The sequence below is a fragment of the Lepidochelys kempii genome, chromosome 13, assembly GCF_965140265.1.
Source record: "Lepidochelys kempii isolate rLepKem1 chromosome 13, rLepKem1.hap2, whole genome shotgun sequence".
Classification (NCBI taxonomy): domain Eukaryota; kingdom Metazoa; phylum Chordata; order Testudines; family Cheloniidae; genus Lepidochelys; species Lepidochelys kempii.
The window spans coordinates 28,413,538-28,431,618 of record NC_133268.1 but is presented as its reverse complement, the minus strand read 5'-3'; the positions used below and the strand labels follow the sequence as shown (position 1 = coordinate 28,431,618).

The 18,081-nt window shown below is 54.8% G+C and overlaps 1 protein-coding gene across 3 annotated transcripts in view; it reads right to left on the bottom strand.

Moving 5' to 3' along the window:
- Positions 1-3,097: 3,097 nt before the first annotated feature.
- Positions 3,098-18,081, bottom strand: part of SNTA1 (syntrophin alpha 1) — a 71,763-nt gene continuing 56,779 nt past the window's right edge. For all 3 annotated transcript variants that reach the window (XM_073309912.1, XM_073309914.1, XM_073309913.1), the window contains 5 exons: positions 15,358-15,565; positions 11,743-11,873; positions 6,787-6,983; positions 5,401-5,588; positions 3,098-4,048 (listed from right to left, as the gene is read on the bottom strand). In XM_073309912.1, the coding sequence (XP_073166013.1) occupies positions 3,956-4,048; positions 5,401-5,588; positions 6,787-6,983; positions 11,743-11,873; positions 15,358-15,565 (817 nt within the window). In that variant the 3' untranslated portion in view covers positions 3,098-3,955. The remainder of the gene's footprint in view (positions 4,049-5,400; positions 5,589-6,786; positions 6,984-11,742; positions 11,874-15,357; positions 15,566-18,081) is intronic.

Here is an 18,081-nt window from a genome sequence, read left to right as displayed (position 1 = left end):
ATTTTTTGTGCATAATTCTACATTTGTAAGTTCAACTTTCATGACAAAGAGATTGCACGACAGTACTTGTATTAGGTGAATTGAAAAATACTATTTCTTTTGTGCAAATATTTGTAATAAAAATAAATATAAAATGAGCACGGTACCCTTTGTAACTGAAATCAGTATATTTGAAAATGTAGAAAACATCCAAAACTATTTAAATAAATGGTATTCTATTATTATTTAACAGTTTGATTAATTGCGATTAATTTTTTAAATCGCTTTACAGCCCTACTTCACAGGCAGCTGGCTGGACAGCATCACTGCTGTACTTCAAACAGAAATCTTCCCCAGACCCGGCCTTTGCCTTTGCTAGACACCACCTGAGGGCTTAGGCATCCGATGAAGTGAGCTGTAGCTCACGAAAGCTTATGCTCAAATAAATTTGTTAGTCTCTAAGGTGCCACAAATACTCCTTTTCATTTTAAACTTGACTGTCAAAAGTGTACTGAGCGGGAGCTGTGGGTGCCATTTATTCAGGCACCTCTGTATAGCTCTTGTTGCCTAACGTTAGACAACCACGTTTGAAAATGTTGGTGCTGGTGCCCCCTCCCCATACTGATTGCAATGTCCTACAGAACTTACTAGGGGTGAAGCCCAGAGATGTCTATGGGAACTGCATAGGGTTCTGTAGAAATGACTCTATGCACCTAGCAAACGGAATGGAGAAAGATCCTTACTGAGGGGGTAGATGTAGGGTAAACTCATAGAATTCTACAGAGGGCCAGAAGTCTCTACTCAGTTGTCTACGACAGTCTGCTGTGTGTAGGACTTTAACACTGATCATGAGAAAGGCAGTGAGCTGGGAGAATGCATCTCTCCTCCAGGCCAACTCCTAACCTAAATATCAGCTCCGAGCGTGCTCAGCTGAGTGCATCTGGCAGTGTCATTGTGACTTCACAGCCAGAGATGGAGGCTGGGACTCAGGTGTCTTTGAAAGCCAAGGAAGTGTTCAGAAAACTCTTCTGGGGAGCTTAATGGTAGCAGGACTTGTGCAGGCTTTAACAATTATGATTCCTTACAGTTCATGTAAGGTGTTGTATCCCGCAGGATCCCAGAGAGTTTTCAGCTAACACATACAGCAATCGCTGAAATGCAGCCACTTCTGGAGTGAATTACTGCAACTGCTTCCCAGGGCTCAGTAACGCTGCACAGCTGTTTAGTCCAGGAAGAGAACAATACCTTTTCCAACTGAAACCAAAAGGATTAGCTAGAGGCAGAATATAATTCTTGGCACTGGACCTGTCTGAGATTACACCCCTATTCTTGGGGAAAGTGCTTTGGGCTTGGTGTAACTCGTTGTGTGCCTGAGCCTTTCTGATTTTGTCCTCATATGCTTGTGCTGTTCTTTTATACTCGTCCATAGCAATTAGTCCACATTTCCACTGTTTGTAGGATTCCTTTTTGAATTTCAGGTCATTAAAAAACTCCTGATGGAGCCATATTGACCTCTTACTATTCTTCCTGTCTTTCCTTTGCATCGGGACAGTTTGCTGTTGTTCCTTTAATATTGTCTTGAGAAACAACCAGCTCCCCTGAACTCCTTTTTCCCTTAGATTTTCTTCCCAGGGGACCTTACCTACCAGTTCTCTGGGTTTGTTAAAGTCTGCTTTTTTGAACTCCATTGTCCTTATTCTGCTGTCATGCCTTCCTTTCCTTAGAATTGTGCAAGCTATCATTTCATGATCACTTTCACCTAAATTGCCTTCCACCTTCAGATTTGCAACCAATTCCTCCCTGTTGGTCAGAATCAAGTCTAAAATGGCTGCCCCCCTGGTTACTTCCACTACTTTGTGAAACAAAAATTTGTCCCCAACACATTCTGAGAACTTACTGGAGATTTTGTGTTTTGCCGTATTACTTTCCCACCAGATGTCTGGGTAGTTAAAGTCCCCCATTGCTACCAGGTCTTGTGTTTTGGATATTTCTGTTATTTGTTCTAGAAATACCTCAAGTCACCTTCTCTTCCTCATGTGATGGTCTGTAGTAGACCCCTGCCATGACCCTCTATACCAATATTCCAGTAATGAGACTTATCCCACCAAGTCTCACAGATGCCAGTTAAATCATCATTTAGTTTATGTACCAATATTTCCCGTTCTTCCTGTTTATTCCCTACATGCCTTGCATTTGTGAATAAACATTTAAGATGCTGAGCAGATTCCTCCATTGATTTCTCTCGTGCTGGTCCTTTTACCCTATCGTAATTTTCGATGCTCTAAACCCCCACCCCCCCGCCTGCCCTCCCAACATCTAGCCCTCTGTTAAGATTGCATTTTTGGGGTTTACCGTCCCCTCTGAAGCTAGTTTAAAGCCCTCCTCACCAGATTGGTGAGTTGGCTACAAAGACGCTCTTCCCCTTTTTGGTCAGGTGAACCACTTCTCTTGTCACGGACAACAGACAATGCCTCCAGCACTCCCAAACACTATGATGAGCCACTGGTTCAGAGACAAGGACATCCCATAAGGAGCCACTAATACCACCTAGTGCTCTCCAAGGTTCTCCCATCCAAGAACGGCCATTTCTAACACCACTTGGCTTGGCAGGCTGGACAGGAAGTCAGCCCAAGATAGTAGAGCTGCAACTGTTAATTACAAAACCCACATTTGACCATAAAGAAAAGGTCTGGGCAAGCTCCATGGGGCCAAAGCCTGAGAGAAAGAAGCTTAGCAGAGCTCAGCACTTACAATACAATCAGAGCAACTAATCCTTCTTCCCAAATCCTAAATAGCACCAGTAACGCTAAAACCAGAAATGTCCCCTCTGTTCAAATCTCTCTTCCTATCAGATCTAGAGTAAGCTGAAATGTTTTGAATTTTGATGAACGTTGCTAGAATTTCAAAGTCTGAACCCCCCCAATAGAAAAAAGTCAATGACATTATTGCAGAACTTTCTCCTGTTGTTTCGGTCCTCTCCAGTCAGAACCTCACAGTCCTCTTTGCTCCCTTTCATGCCATACTTTGGCAAAATTAAATCAAAGCATCAGGCCATTTGTGACTTGAAATTGTCATAGAATTGCTACTACTCAGCATAAATCAGGAAACAAATATCATCTGGCGTTGTCTGTGATGTTTATTTCACAAAAGAAAAAAAAGATTTTCATGCATGAACTTTTGGTTCATAAAACAAATTGTTTTCCTGCTCCCTACCTGACAACCCCTGCGCCACAAAAAATTAAACCAAAAAATAAAATTATCAAGGGGCTGCGAGTTAGCAAAAGAAACAGAACCATCCAAATCTAATGAATAAGAAGGGTTTTAAATTATGGCTCTTCTAACTAGTTACAGAGTTGAATAAATCAGCAAATAGACTTCATACTCTCTAGTTCACATCGGCCAAAAGAATACAAAGTTGGATCAGGACTCCAGACCAATTGTTTCCAAAATGGGCCTTGGGGGATCAGAGATGTTTGTTGAAGTATCTAATCTACAGCTTCTTTTTATGACAAAGGGGGTTTAAAATATGGGGAGCCTTTAGAACCGAGCTATATAAATATAAAATATTGATACAAACTGATTCTTTGTACAGAAAATATCATCTCACAAGGCACTAGCGTGACAGTGTATCTGGGGGGGTGTTTTGTCTTGCCTGGGTATTTTTCAAGCTTGTTTCGAGTGCTGTTGTCGAAGTGGGAATGTTGTTAGCTCTTGAGCGAGGCTGCAGAGAATGCCCACTACAAGCGGGCTGGGAGCAGTGCCTTCTGTCTCGTTGCTGGTGGGAGGCAGACCCGGCAGTGGCAGGGATTATGCCAGGTGTCCTGGACATTGAGTTGTTTTCCTTGGCTGTGGCTGTGTTACCCAGTCATTCGCATCTTGTCTGAATGGCTTTCGTTTGGCGTTGGCCAGGAGGGAATCGCCATAGTGCATAGCTCTTGTGGGATTCGAATTCTCTCTCTGGATCCTTCCCAGGCCCCTATGCCAGCAGCCCGAGCCGGGTCACTTTGGCGGATAGGAATGAGTGGATAATGAAGACAATGGTTTTGGGGCAGGAGTGAAGGTCCAGTTGCTGTAATAAAGGGGAATATTTGCAATGGTCAGTGCTCTGCTCAGACCTCTCAGCCTCCGCTTTGCTACTGTAGGGCCACCCTGCAGGTAAGGGCTGGGGGTGAAATGTGCCGTGAAGTCACGTTGGCGGGGAGAGAGCCCAGGAGCAGGAATTCCTCTTTAGCTGCTTCACCATCCTCCCCAGATGCTGTCTCCCAGGGGAGAGGGCAGTTCAGACTCACTGCAATTAAAAACCCGTGGCCGGCCCATGCAAGCTGATTCGGGCTCGCAGGGCTTGGACTCCAGGGCTGTTTAACCGTGGTGTTGATGTAGGCCGAGCCTGGGACCCTCCCATCTCACAGAGCCTGGCCTCCAGCCTGAGCCCAAACGTCTACACTGCAATGAGACAGCCCCTTAGCCTGAGCCCCACGAGCAGGAGTCAGCTGGCACAGGCCGGCTGCAGGTTTTTAATTCCAGTGTAGACATACCCATTGAAGCATCTGGGTGAGACGGTGAACAGGGCTGGCTGGTGCCCCTTGCTATTGGCTATTAACGTGGGGTGGGAGGAAAGGGTCTGAAACCACTGTGGGTACAGTGGAGCTGGAGGTGTGATTTCCAGCTGAGGCAGACACACCGGTGTGAGGTCTGAGCGAGCTGGAGTGCAGCCGCAGGGTGGGGCCCCCCTGAGTGCGTGCATGGGCTCTCCCATGGGATGACTCTTGGGCTAGTGAACCTGGCCCACCATGGCTACATGACCATGGTTAGTGAGCCACCTCGCCTGGAGCGTGCATGTGTACACCCAGCTGGGCTGGAAATGACACCGCCTGCCTCGTTTCACAGCAACGAACCCAGACATGGGGAGCTGAAGCCTGCGGGGGTACCTGGCAACAGGCTGCTTGCTGTCCCAGCACCACACCTCTAAGCCACATGCTGCCCTCACCTGCTGTCCTGCCCGACAGGACCCCGCCCCATCAGAACCCCCACAGAGCAACGTTTTAAAGGAGCAAAACTCCAGCCCAGGATCTATTCCTCGTTCCTTTCATCTCCTTCTAGACATAATACGGGTCGGACCACCCATCCCTCTGTCCCCGAGCCCACCCAGTACCTACTCCCCACGCTGCGCTCCGTGCCCGGGGGAGGCATTGACAGCCCTGAATGCTACCAGCCTGGTTTATCTTTTCTTCAAAGTCATGCAAGAATCCTGCATTGCCCATTGCCTGAGCAGCACCTGTCCTCTGAGATGGAGCCACATTCCCATGATCCCTTGTCAGAGGACCCACACTCCGCCCACCCCTCCCACCTCCCCCTGGGGGTCCCAGAGGGAGCATGCAGCAGGCAATCTCAGCAAGCGAGCAAAGCACCAAGCCAACGCACAATCTCTCCCTCTGCGCTGCCGAAGTCCAGGTAGAGCATCTTCGCCCCATCATCAGAGGACATCTGCAGCTTCTCGAAGGGCTGCTGCAGCAGGATGGTCCTGCTGATGCCAGGCTCTGTGGTGAAGATGGTGAAGCCCTTGTCGATGTGGATGGACAAGGTGCATTCCCGCCCATTCCATGTGCAGGCTGAAAGAGACCAGGGTAGAATGGCATCACTCAGGCTCAGTGCTCCTTTCCCCCCCAAAGTCTCCCCTGCTCCCGCAGCCCCCAGGGTGCAGGGCCTGGAGCTGTACTCATTACAGGGCATCTTGGGGCAGCTGGGGTTGGAACATCACTCAGCGGTGAGAGCCAGGTGAAACGTGGCCCTGCAGGGTACATGGGACATAGTCCCCCACTGCCTTCCCGATGGGCAAACTGCCCGCAGAGTTCAGAGCGAAGTGAAGCTGATATCACTGAAGATCCCCAGGTGTGGGGTGAAACTGAGATCCTCCACTGGTGGGGAGTGGCACAGTGCCATTGCCCTGCATGGAGCCAGGTGGCAGACATGGCCCACCATGTGTTGCAAAGTTACAGCTCCATCAGCTGTAGCCAACTCTGAAACGTGCCCACCCCAGCCAGCCTCCTCCCCAGGGCTCTCTCTTGCCTCTGTCCCGAGTGCTGCTTTGCCACCCTGTCAGCTGGACACTTTCACATCCCATCTTCTTCCCCCAGCAAATCCCAGCTGGGCTGGGCTGCAGCTGGATTCAGCCTGGGGCAGCCTTGCCTGCACTTGATTCTCTCAGAGATCAGGGGGCCTGGAGGAATTGTCTGCAAGTCTCTGATTAGACCTGGGCAGGGCAGGCAGCAAGCCATCCTATGGTTCGCCACGGATGCCCATGTAGGGCTGGGTGCTCACTGCACGGTGCCCAGCTCCTGAGCTGAAGCTGGCAGGCTCTTCCCCACCTGGCAGTCGAATATTCCCTGTATTATAGCACCAGCCCTCGGTATTCCCTGAGGAGTGTTATTCCCGCTCCTGTGTCCCTCCCTCCAGATCCCCCCACTCACCTTCTGCCAGGTACCCACTGCCATGTATACCACTGCCCACTGCCCACTGGCCATGCCCCTTGGGCTATGGTATTTGGCACCCCATTCACCCCACAGAATATCACTATTCATGACACCAGCAATTCCCAATGTGGGGAGGCCAGTGTCCCACACTACTCACTTGGGAGACTGACTCACTCTGAGCCCCAGCTGCTGGTGAGGAGAGGATCCCTGTGAGAACAGGCAGAGCACTGCCTTTGAGGGGTCTGGCCTCCCCCACACTGCCTGACCCTTGCAGGCAAGTCTCTGCTTCCCTCCCTCCTCCTGACACTCGCCTCCCATGGCCTCCCCAGTTCCTGACCTGCTGAGACTTCCTGCGTGAACTCGGCTGCGCTGTGACAGCCATCCACCAGCATCCGCGTCCACATCGCCAGGTCCCGGTGCGTCTCCACACTGAACAGGTGCGTCTCCACCCCCTTCTTGGTTCCCGTCCGCAAGGCAAAGGAGAGTTCCGAGTCATAGAGGAGGGAGCCCTTGGATGGACCGGAGTGCACAAGCCTGCATAGGGAGAGCAGGAGACTGGTCAGCATGAAATGGCAGTTGTACAAAGAACCCCCAACACCACTGTCCACTAGTGCAATGGAGAGAGCACCACCACCCTCCAGGAAGTGTGGCCTAGTGGTTAGGGCGCTAGCCTCAGATGCAGGAGATCTTCTCTGCCACCTGCTCCCTGGGCAAGTCACTTAATCCCTGTGGCCCAAATCCTCACAGGTGTTCAGGTGCCTAACTTCCACTGATTCCCAGGGGAGTTAGGATCTGGGGCGCTCTGCCTTGATTCCCCGTTGGTAAATGTGAGGGGGGGGCATGTAACCGACTGGCAGGTGCTTGGACACTGCGCTCACGGGAGCCAGAGGTACAGACACTCTCTGTAAGGTGGCAGGGCTCTTTCACCCTTTATGGTGCTGGTTTCCTTGCTCTGCTTCGCACTGGGTGAAGTCTGAACTGTACCCTGGATTCGTTCATGACAGCTCGCGATACCCTGTCCTTCTCTAGCCCCTTCCACCTAGGATCTCAAAGCACTTCACACATGGCAACGAACGCCACCTCCCATTAACCTCTGAGAAGGGATGGGACAGGGCATCTGGGGCGGAGCCTGGGAGGAAATGCAGGTGTCCTGACTGCCAGCCCAACAGCTGAGCTCCAGTCCCGCCGGCCCCTGCTGGAGTTGGTGTCAGGGCTTCCGTACCCTGGTTCCATCCAGCACCAACCTGGGCCGGCTGAGGTTTGTACGGTGAAGGAATGAAATACGATTCACATGCCAGTGGGTTTGCAAATGGCGTGAGGCCTAAAATGCCGGGGATGGGGGGGCCCGTCAGCCCCTTCTGTTCCACACTGCAAACTTGTCTGTAACAATACCCGGCTGCCCTCCGCTGGGAGAGAGCGCAGGGGGCGTACGATATGCATACAGGCTCTGCCTCCCCGGGATGCAGGGGGGCACGGGCACTGTAATTCCACTTCGTCAGATGCATACTGTGGAAAGTACAGAAGATCCTTTATACACACAAAGCATGAAAAAATGGGGGTTTACCACTACAAAAGGTTTTCTTTCCCCCCACCCCACTCTCCTGCTGGTAATAGCTTATCTAAAGTGATCACTCTCCTTGCAATGTGTATGATAATCAAGGTGGGCCATTTCCAGCACAAATCCAGGTTTTCTCTTCCCCCCCCCCCACACAAACCCACTCTCCAATCTCTCTAGTCACGCGATTACAGACATGAAAGTTGCGATATTACAACAAAAAAACTTCAAAACCAGACTCCAGCGAGAGACTGTGGAATTGGAATTCATTTGCAAATTGGATACAATTAACTTAGGCTTGAATAGAGACTGGGAGTGGCTAAGTCATTTTGCAAGGTAACCTACTTCCCCTTGTTTTTTCCAAACCCCCCCCCCCTCCAGATGTTCTTATTAAACCCTGGATTTGTGCTGGAAATGGCCCACCTTGATTATCATACACATTGTAAGGAGAGTGATCACTTTAGATAAGCTATTACCAACAGGAGAGTGGGTTTGTAGGGGGTGGGGGGGAGAAAACCTGGATTTGTGCTGGAAATGGCCCAACTTGATTATCATACACATTGTAAGGAGAGTGATCACTTTAGATAAGCTATTACCAGCAGGAGAGTGGGGTGGGGGGAGAGAAAACCTTTTGTAGTGGTAAACACCCATTTTTTTCATGCTTTGTGTGTATAAGAGATCTTCTATACTTTCCACAGTATGCATCCGATGAAGTGAGCTGTAGCTCACGAAAGCTTATGCTCAAATAAATTAGTTAGTCTCTAAGGTGCCACAAGTACTCCTTTTCTTTTTGCGAATACAGACTAACACGGCTGTTACTCTGAAACCTGTAATTCTACAGGAGCAGAGCCCTTCAAGCACATGCTCCCCTCTTGAATGGCCTCAGATTCCACCTGTTTTCATTGTCCCTGCAGTATGAGACATTTGCCAGCAGAGACCACTGCAGCACCATGTACGTCTCTCGCTCCACCCCTGGCTAGAGTGTTGCTGAGATACACAGGGGCTGATTTCTCTGGGCCCCTGGTTCCTCCCTGGGGGGCACTTGCCTCTGTCCCACCCAGACACCCTTGCAGTCACTCCATCTGGCTGGATTTCAGAAATGTGGAATCATGAACTGAAATTCCAGGAACCTTTATGGCCAAGTGGCAACCCTCAGCAATGGTTTAGGCCCCAGATGCAGAATCCCTAATAAAGAGCAAGGGTTTGGCTAACCGTAAAATGAGCAGCACTTTTAACAAATGTCAGAGACGTGCTTTGATTTTTTTATATGTAAGAGGTCTGACTGGCAGATGGGGCATGTTCAGCAGTTTCTGGGAATCAGGCCTCTTTGACGTGGCAAAAGTTGGGCAGTTAAATCACTAGTCCCCTTTCAAAACCGTAACCCAGCTTAATTCCCTGGCTGCGTTCCCAAACAGCAGCTGGGTGCGAACGCCTGAGAGCAACGCTGACTAGATACAGACGGGAACAGTGACAGGTCTAGTCTCACTGCAAAACTTGCAAGCAACAGCATCAATGGTGGAAAATGAAAAGGGAAATAAGCTTGTCGGTCTATCAGGTTTCATAGTCTAAGGTGTCCTTAGTAACCAGGGGAAAGTTTTGCCTACACATGAGTGAGCCTGACCCACTGGTCTGAATTCCCCCAGCCCGTTGTAGTGGGGAATTCAGGATGGTTGCACCCCAAACAGCTCTGAACTCTGGAAGGTGATGGAAGCTTTAAGAGATAAATCTAACTCTGAATTCTTGGCTCTCAGGCTCATCTCCAGCATACAGACTATAAAGTACATGCGCCAGAGTCTAGGAAGGTTTACTGCTGTCAGCACCGCATTGGAATGGCGGCATTACGCAGTGAAACCGTGAGTGAGTTAGATGGGCTGTTCGGAAGGGCACACAGGAAACCCTGCTGGTGGGAGGAGGTGAAACAGCCACTTACTTTATAGAGAAGCCACCTGGGAACGTTTTACGGGGTGAGCGTACAAAACAGGTCACTGTCCCCGCTGGGTCTGGCACCTCTCTGCGTGTAAAAAGCCAGGTTACCCCCGTGGCCGCGGGTCCTACTGCACAATGCTCACGGGGAGAGGAACACGACTCCTCTTATATGTCACAAACCTCTCCAAACAAGTGGAATTAGCTTATCAAGAAGTCTCGATACACATTTCACGCCTGACATCTCCTCATCTACTGAGCCCAGAACCAAGGCCTGGATCCTACTGCACGGGGGAATTCCTCTCTCTCCAGAGGGGAGGAAATCTCTGTTGCTCCCTCTCACTGGCCCACGAGGGAAGGTTGCCTGCTGAGCCTGGGGAGGAAATGCCACATTTGGGAGGAAATATTTTTGGTGGCAGGTGCAGCTGAGGTCAGAGTTACTGAGCGGAGATTTTGGAGTGCTGGCTGTAAGTCACATGGATCTTGTTGCCCACTGGGTTCTGGAACCCTGTAGAGATGTTCCTGCAATGCCATGTGGGTGCTCCTTAGCAGGCATGCGGGCTCCTAGCCTGGCGAATGCCCCATGTGGCTGCACAGAGGAATGTGAAGCCAGCTGGTGGGCTGAAGGCTATTCAGAGATCTATCCCAGGGTCCAGCCGAGGCTTCCCGGCTGCAAGGGACTGGGAAGTGATGCCACCTGCAGAGGGGGCAGTGTCTCGAGTCATGCTCAAATGAGCCCCGCTAGCTGCTCCCAGCCCTCCTCCGTGGGAGGGAGAGAGGGGAAATCCCAGGGGGCCTGTGGTGGGGGGAGTGCAGGGATCCCAAAATGGGAGAGTGACTTTTGCTGCTTGGTCTCCCAGCTGCCTCAGCCCTGGTGCACTCTCTGGTGTAGGAGAAGGGATCAGCTGGCAATCCAGGCTGTCACACTGCTCCGTCCTCCTCCGAGCGCCTCCTGAGGGACTGATCTGCCACCAGCAAAGTGTCAGACATTGACAGCTGCCAGAAACAGGAGCCCAATGCCAAACACAATGGGGAGCTGACTGACTACCCCCAGCACACACATCTCGGAGGGTCCCCCTAGATTCACAACAGCACTAGTTAACTCTGCTTCATTGGCACTAACCAGTTCTAGCACAGCCCACCACTGGCCACAGCCTGAGTCACCTCTTGCTGGTTTCACGCCAGACCCAAACTCAGGTCTCTGCTTCACTTTGCTTTGCTGTTCAGGGCTTGTCTGAATCTGGATCTTCAAGCAAGACCTGGCCAGTCCCACAGACTGTGGCTGTTCAGATTGATCTGTGACACAGCGCCTGAGGATCATGGTTCCCGGGCTCCATGGCCAGCCCCACTGGCCATGCCGGGGGCCTCGCTGAACACCCTCAGCCTATTCCCAAACTCACCCCTCCCAGTGCTGAGCACTGCAAACCCCACTCTGGGCCTAACTGTCTGTGGTGCTGCCATGGGGACAACCAACTCTTTTGATGCTGACAAATCTGTCACCTGCGCGGGGCAAAATAGCTCCAGTGACGGACCAGGTGAGGAGCAGAGGCTGTGGTTCTGCCACTGGCCGGCTGCATGACCTGGGCAAGTCACTTCACCACTCTCTGCCTCAGTTTCCCCATCTGGAAAATGGGACTACTAGCACTGCCTGAGCTTAGAGATCTAGTGATGAAAGGTGCTAGACGAGAGCAAGGGCTTGCTGGGTGGGGGCTGCCTGGGGCTTTGTCCCAGCACACATTGCTCAGGTAAGGCTGGGTGGCTCCCTGCACCAATGCACTACAGTTCGAGGCAGTGCAGCCAGTCGGCTCACGGCACCTGGTGGCGATGAGAGGGTAGCTGTGGGCTGGCTTGTTCAGGGCATCCCTGGTCTGTGGGAGGCTGCTGTAGAACAGAAGATCCTTCTCCGTGAGGATGGTGAGGATGTTCTTCGTCCCATCGCCGGGGAGCTGGAAAATAGAGAGCATGTGATTAAATGGGCCCCAGAGCAGAGGGTGTCTTCAGAGGACAGCTCCCTTCCCCCTGGGCAGAGGGACCTCCGTTGTGAGTGGGGCGAGACTGTACAGAGTGGGCACCTGGGAATGGAAGGGAGGGAGCCCACTGGTCAGGGAGTGCCAGGACGGGGGGGCAAGGATGAGGGGACTGGCTGTTTCCCACAATGCCTCACTGAAGGGGCAGTGCCCCAGGCCAGGGCTTGGTGGCTAGTGCTAAGTGGAAAGGGCATTTCTTGGAGCCAGGATGGGGGCAGGGAAACTTCAGAGCCAGTGAAGAGAGAGCTCAGCAAATGCTTCCATCCCGCCATGCAGGATGAGCCAAGCAAGGAACATGAGACCAAACTGGAACCAGCGCAGCCACGATGGTGGGCTCTGCCCGGCGTGCCGGGCTGGGGACTGGCAGCCCGAAGAAGCCAAACTCTCTCTGGACCCACAGGAGGCCTAGAGCGTGGGCTTTCCTGCCAAACTACCTCAGCGTCGGCCTGCTCCGGCTCCAGGGTCTGGCCATGGCTTGGCCTCTCTCTCTGAGATGCCTACTGGGAGCCCAGTTGGGCCCGTGGCTGCAGTGGTCTTGATGACGTGAACTCGTCCGTCTGCCAGGGCACGGGCGGAGACGCACCAGCTCATGCGCCTTTCACTTGCGCCACCGCACGACGTCTGCTGGCGCCACCCGCCACCGGCCCTGGAGCAGATGCGCACCCTGCACTGGGGACTGGGCCTCGGGGTGGATCCAGCTGCAACAAGGCTCTCCGCGACCCCCTCCCCTGCACTGAGCACCCAGCCGGCTCCTCTCTGCCTCACGCCCCGGAACGACTGGGCTCAGCAGCTGTTCAAATTAAACTCCTGGAGCAGCACGAGAACCACCTCCTCTCTCTCCCTCCCTCCCCGCGCTGGCCTGGGGCGAGCACCCGGCGGGGTGACGAGGCTCCGGCTCAGCAGCCTCCCTGCCCAGGTGTTCAAACAACAATGAACATTGTGCTAGAAAACGGGATTCTGTGTAAACTCGGCAAATCCTGGTCCGCACGAGGGCTACACAGCCCCTCCCCGATGGAAAACAGCCAGAGGCGCAGCTCCCAGAGAGCAGTGAATAACAACCCCTTGCGCATGTACAGTGCCACGTCACCGAGTGGCATGGGCCAGTCTAACCTTCTGGAGGGCAGCTTTCCAGGGCAAAATGTGGCCTCTAAGAGGCAGCGTAGCCTGGAGGACTGAGCCCTGGCGTGGGTGGTAGGACGCCTGTGACCTTGGACAAGGCATTTCATCTCAGCTTTCACTTCCCCCACCTGCCAAACAAGGCCAATTGCTTACCTGCTGCAAGGGGGAAGTGCTCTGTGGCTCACTCTGCAGAGCCTGGGATGGGTGCTGGATTCTGGAGTGACGCCTGCCTCCCCCCAGGGTAACTGAGATCAGAGTCAGGACCTCCACTCACCTTTCCAGTCTCAAAACTGAAGTGCAAAGACTTGCCCAAGATTACATGGTGACTCTGTGGCACAGCTAGAAAGAGAACCCAGGAGTTCTGGCTCCCAGCCCCATGCTAGGCAATGCTGTTCCCACCCTGGACTGCCCTGGAGAGAACCACAATCTGTATGAACTGGGCCCCTCGGCATAGCATAGCATAGGAGATGCTGTTCCAGAATAGGCCATTAGTGCATCTACTCCGATACCCACCTCCTGCCAGACGCTCCTCCTGCCTGACCCACCTCCTGCCAGACCCCCTGGCATCACAAACCGGCCCCTCTGGCTTAGTGCCTTTGAGCACGTCCTGCTAGTCCAATATCCTGCAGACGGCCACCCCACATCACACCACTGATGCACGCAGCCTGCCACTGGGCATGAACCCTCCTGCCATCCAATACCACTGAACTCAGTGGCACTGGCTGGCACAAACCTTATCTCCTGCACTGACAAGATGCTTCTGAGGAAAACAGCCACAATCCCCCAGAGACACCTGACCACCTGTGCAGTGCCCTAGGAGTGGAATAACAGGGCAAGTGGCAAGCCAGAACTGGGTGCATCAGCAGAGCATTGTAGAGGACCCTGTACTGGAGTAACATGGCAGTACTGCATTACCAGGATGGCAGGTCAGGAGTGAGGGGCATTGGCAGGGCTGTGAGGGCCCTGGGACTGGAATAGCAGGGGCAGGGTCTGTGGGTCGGGAGTGAGGGGCATCGCCAGAGCTGTGAGGGGCCCGGGGCTGGAATAGCAGGGGGCTGCGGGTCGGGAGTGAGGGGCATTGGCAGGGCTGTGAGGGGCCCGGGGCTGGAATAGCAGGGGGCTGCGGGTCGGGAGTGAGGGGCATCGCCAGAGCTGTGAGGGGGCCCGGGGCTGGAATAGCAGGGGGCTGCGGGTCGGGAGTGAGGGGCATCGCCAGAGCTGTGAGGGGGCCCGGGGCTGGAATAGCAGGGGGCTGCAGGTCGGGAGTGAGGGGCATCGCCAGAGCTGTGAGGGGCCCGGGGCTGGAATAGCAGGGGGCTGCGGGTCGGGAGTGAGGGGCATCGCCAGAGCTGTGAGGGGCCCGGGGCTGGAATAGCAGGGGGCTGCGGGTCGGGAGTGAGGGGCATTGGCAGGGCTGTGAGGGGCCCGGGGCTGGAACAGCAGGGGGCTGCGGGTCGGGAGTGAGGGGCATCGCCAGAGCTGTGAGGAGGCCCGGGGCTGGAATAGCAGGGGGCTGCGGGTCGGGAGTGAGGGGCATCGCCAGAGCTGTGAGGGGGCCCGGGGCTGGAATAGCAGGGGGCTGCAGGTCGGGAGTGAGGGGCATCGCCAGAGCTGTGAGGGGCCCGGGGCTGGAATAGCAGGGGGCTGCGGGTCGGGAGTGAGGGGCATCGCCAGAGCTGTGAGGGGCCCGGGGCTGGAATAGCAGGGGGCTGCGGGTCGGGAGTGAGGGGCATTGGCAGGGCTGTGAGGGGCCCGGGGCTGGAACAGCAGGGGGCTGCGGGTCGGGAGTGAGGGGCATCGCCAGAGCTGTGAGGGGGCCCGGGGCTGGAATAGCAGGGGGCTGCGGGTTGGGAGTGAGGGGCATTGGCAGGGCTGTGAGGGGCCCGGGGCTGGAATAGCAGGGGGCTGCGGGTCGGGAGTGAGGGGCATCGGCAGGGCTGTGAGAGGCCCGGGGCTGGAACAGCAGGGGGCTGTGGGTCGGGAGTGAGGGGCATCGCCAGAGCTGTGAGGGGCCCGGGGCTGGAATAGCAGGGGGCTGCGGGTCGGGAGTGAGGGGCATTGGCAGGGCTGTGAGGGGCCCGGGGCTGGAATAGCCGGGGAGGGGGCTGCAGGTCAGGACTGCGGTTCACTGGCAGAGCTGTGGGAGAACAGTGGGAAGCACAGAGGGTGCAAGTGACAAGGGCTGAGCTGCCCGGCCAGAGCTGTGCAGAGAAGCGTGCGCAATCTCTTATCAGCAGTACAATTCGGCACCGAAGGACCGTACACACCCGAAAGGCTGGGCTACCTGCTCAGTGAGCCAGCCGACGTGCTTGATCTCTTTGCTCCCTGCAACGCCGGCTGCCGCCAGCAGGGCTCTCAGCTCCTCTTTGACTCTGGGCACTAGGGCGTTGACGTTGGTGTGAATGGCGTTGAACCAGGACTGGGCAGTCACTTCGTCTTTTGCTCTCAGGAAGAGGGGAATCCGCCCATCTGCCGAACAGACTTCCAGGTACCTGTGAAGAAGGAGCCCCCGGCAGGGCTGGTTTGTGGCCAGGATCCGCGCAGCGGGATGGGGCACAGGTAGCTGGGGCAGCAGGAGGCAACTGGGCTTGCTCCAGTTCACGCTTTCCCAGTAGAGTCCAGGGCTTCAGCTTCTGCCTTGCAGTCACCTGAAGTGCTGGCGTCTCTAGCTGGGCTGCACCGACGGCAGGAATACATGCAAACTGCAGACCAGTCAGCCACCCCAGTCTACTGCTGCCCACGCGCCTTCAGCGTCTGGCAGCAGCGCAGCACAGGGGGTCCTGAGCAATCAGCCTAAACCTCTCCCAGACGCAGGCCTAGGGATCCCCCCAGGGCCACGTTCCCAGCCCTAGGAAAGGGACTGCCGTTAGCACGGACTGTATTCGCTCAGACGGCAAGTGAATTCAGAAGCCACTTGGAGCTGGCTCTGACTGGCGGGCTCAAGTTCTTTGCCACGCGCTGGGGACGATGCTGGGTGCTGGGACACCGCCCAGGAGCGTGAGCCCGAAGGGGCTCATTGCTCGGAGTTGTTTTTCTGCTCACTAAGCCAATCAGAGAGGAGACTTGACGTGCCATGGCTGATGTGAGCAATCACACACCTGCGTAACACGGGGGAAGGACCCCGCTGGCAAACGGACCCAGCTGACAGGGCTGGGTCAGGCTGCTCAGCCAGGGTCGGGCAGGGAGACGATCGGGTCAGATTTCATGAAAATGTTGATCAATAAAAGGGCAAAAACACTGAATTTTCTCCTACATTCCCGCTGTAATAAACCCCGGGGAGGAGCCAGCCCCGCCTGGAGACTCAAGCCCTGCTCCTAGCGCTCGGCTGGGCCAGATGGGCTAACGTGAGCGGGACACTCCCGACAGGCAGCCTGGCTCCTCAGCGATCGGGAAGTGACGGCTCTGGCTGCTTCCTACCTGGCCCATCACTAACATCCAAGAACTCAACAGTGAGAGCAACAGCAGCCTTGTAGAGCTAAAGCCCAGTGTGAAAGGCCTCTGAATCATAGACTGTCTGTCCCGGGTACCCGTGGAGCCTCTGTCACCGCAGCACCTCACAGTCAGGCAGGGTCTGAGGCCCGCATGACTGGGATTTACCCAAGGAGTCTGTGGCAGAGGCTGGCATTGAACCTTGGTCTGCCAAGTGCCAGGCCACCAGCTCAACCACTGGGCCACTCACCCGCTCACTTGGGAGAGCCCAGGGTTCCCGTGAGCCCGTGGCACTGGGCAGGTGGGGTGCTCCAAGGGGGGTTGGGAACGTTTAGTCGTTCTCTTTGACTTCTCTTTGCAGTCTGGAACAAGCCCAGCAGAGACAGGGCCGCAGTGCCCTTGGATTGCCCATGCTAACGACATTCTCTCTGCTGTGCATTTGTGCAGCAGCACATTCATTCTCCTGGACTGTACCCTGTGTAAGGGCGTCCCCTCTCAGGCATTACCCAGAGAGACCCCAGACCTACACATTAGCCGGGCGGACCGAAAAGCATCTGCTAGGGGTTCTCATAACAAATTGTTTGGTGGCCTCAGAGTATGGCTACCAACTCTTGCTGGAAGCCGCTCTGACCATTTATCCAAGCGGGAGCCCCACCGTCCCAGGCTGAGGCCCAGAGCCCGCCACGGGAGCCCCGTGGCTGGAGCCAGGTGGGGTGGGAGTGGGGAGGCTAAAACCCAGAGCCCCAAAGCTGAAACCAGGGAGGGAAGGGCGCTGAAGCCCAAAGCCCACTCCTGGAGCCACAGCACGCTGGAGCCTGAAGCCTACCCACAAAGCCTCTCAGCCCCTGGGACGGCGAGTTGAGAACTCCCCAGCTGCCTGCGGAGTTGAAGGTTCCTCTCCCAGCAAGCACACACACCGGTCCCACAAGTCTGCAGAGGCGCTGCCTGGAGCCTCCAGGAGGCTGCCTGGTACATGGTGCTGATCCCCTGCTTATGGCACCAGCAGACACCAAGGCAGCGCATCCAGGAGCAACAGCTGGACTCTGCAGGGGAGAGTCTCTGCACCCCCCCAGCTCTGCCCGGGAGGCTGTCGTGGCCACAGAAAAATCCCCTAGCAGTCACCTGCGGCCATGGTGGCTGCATTTTAGAAACAAAAAGATAGAGCCTAGAGAACAGCAGCACTTGGGTCTCTGTCCAACTCAAACCAAGGGCCAAGAGCACTGTCCCGCTCAAGTGCAATCCCTGGGATCTCCCTCAGATCGGATCTACCCCAGCCTGGCTCCACTGACTTCACAGGAGTGACTCTGGATTTACAGTGACTTCAATGGGATCCTCACCAGCTGCATGCCAGGGCGGCTGTCGAGCACAGCACATTGAAGTGCCGGGTGAGGACAGAGGCCAGGAACACTGGCAGTATGGGCCCCGCATGGCAAGGGACAGTACTCATTGGGAACTGCACATGCAGCCTTGCCCCACTGGCCCATGTGGGACTGTCAGGAGAACAGCCGAAGATCTGCAGTAATCAAGTGTGTGTGTGTTGCGGGGGGTGATCCATCCACTCCCCCAGCTCCTCACTAGC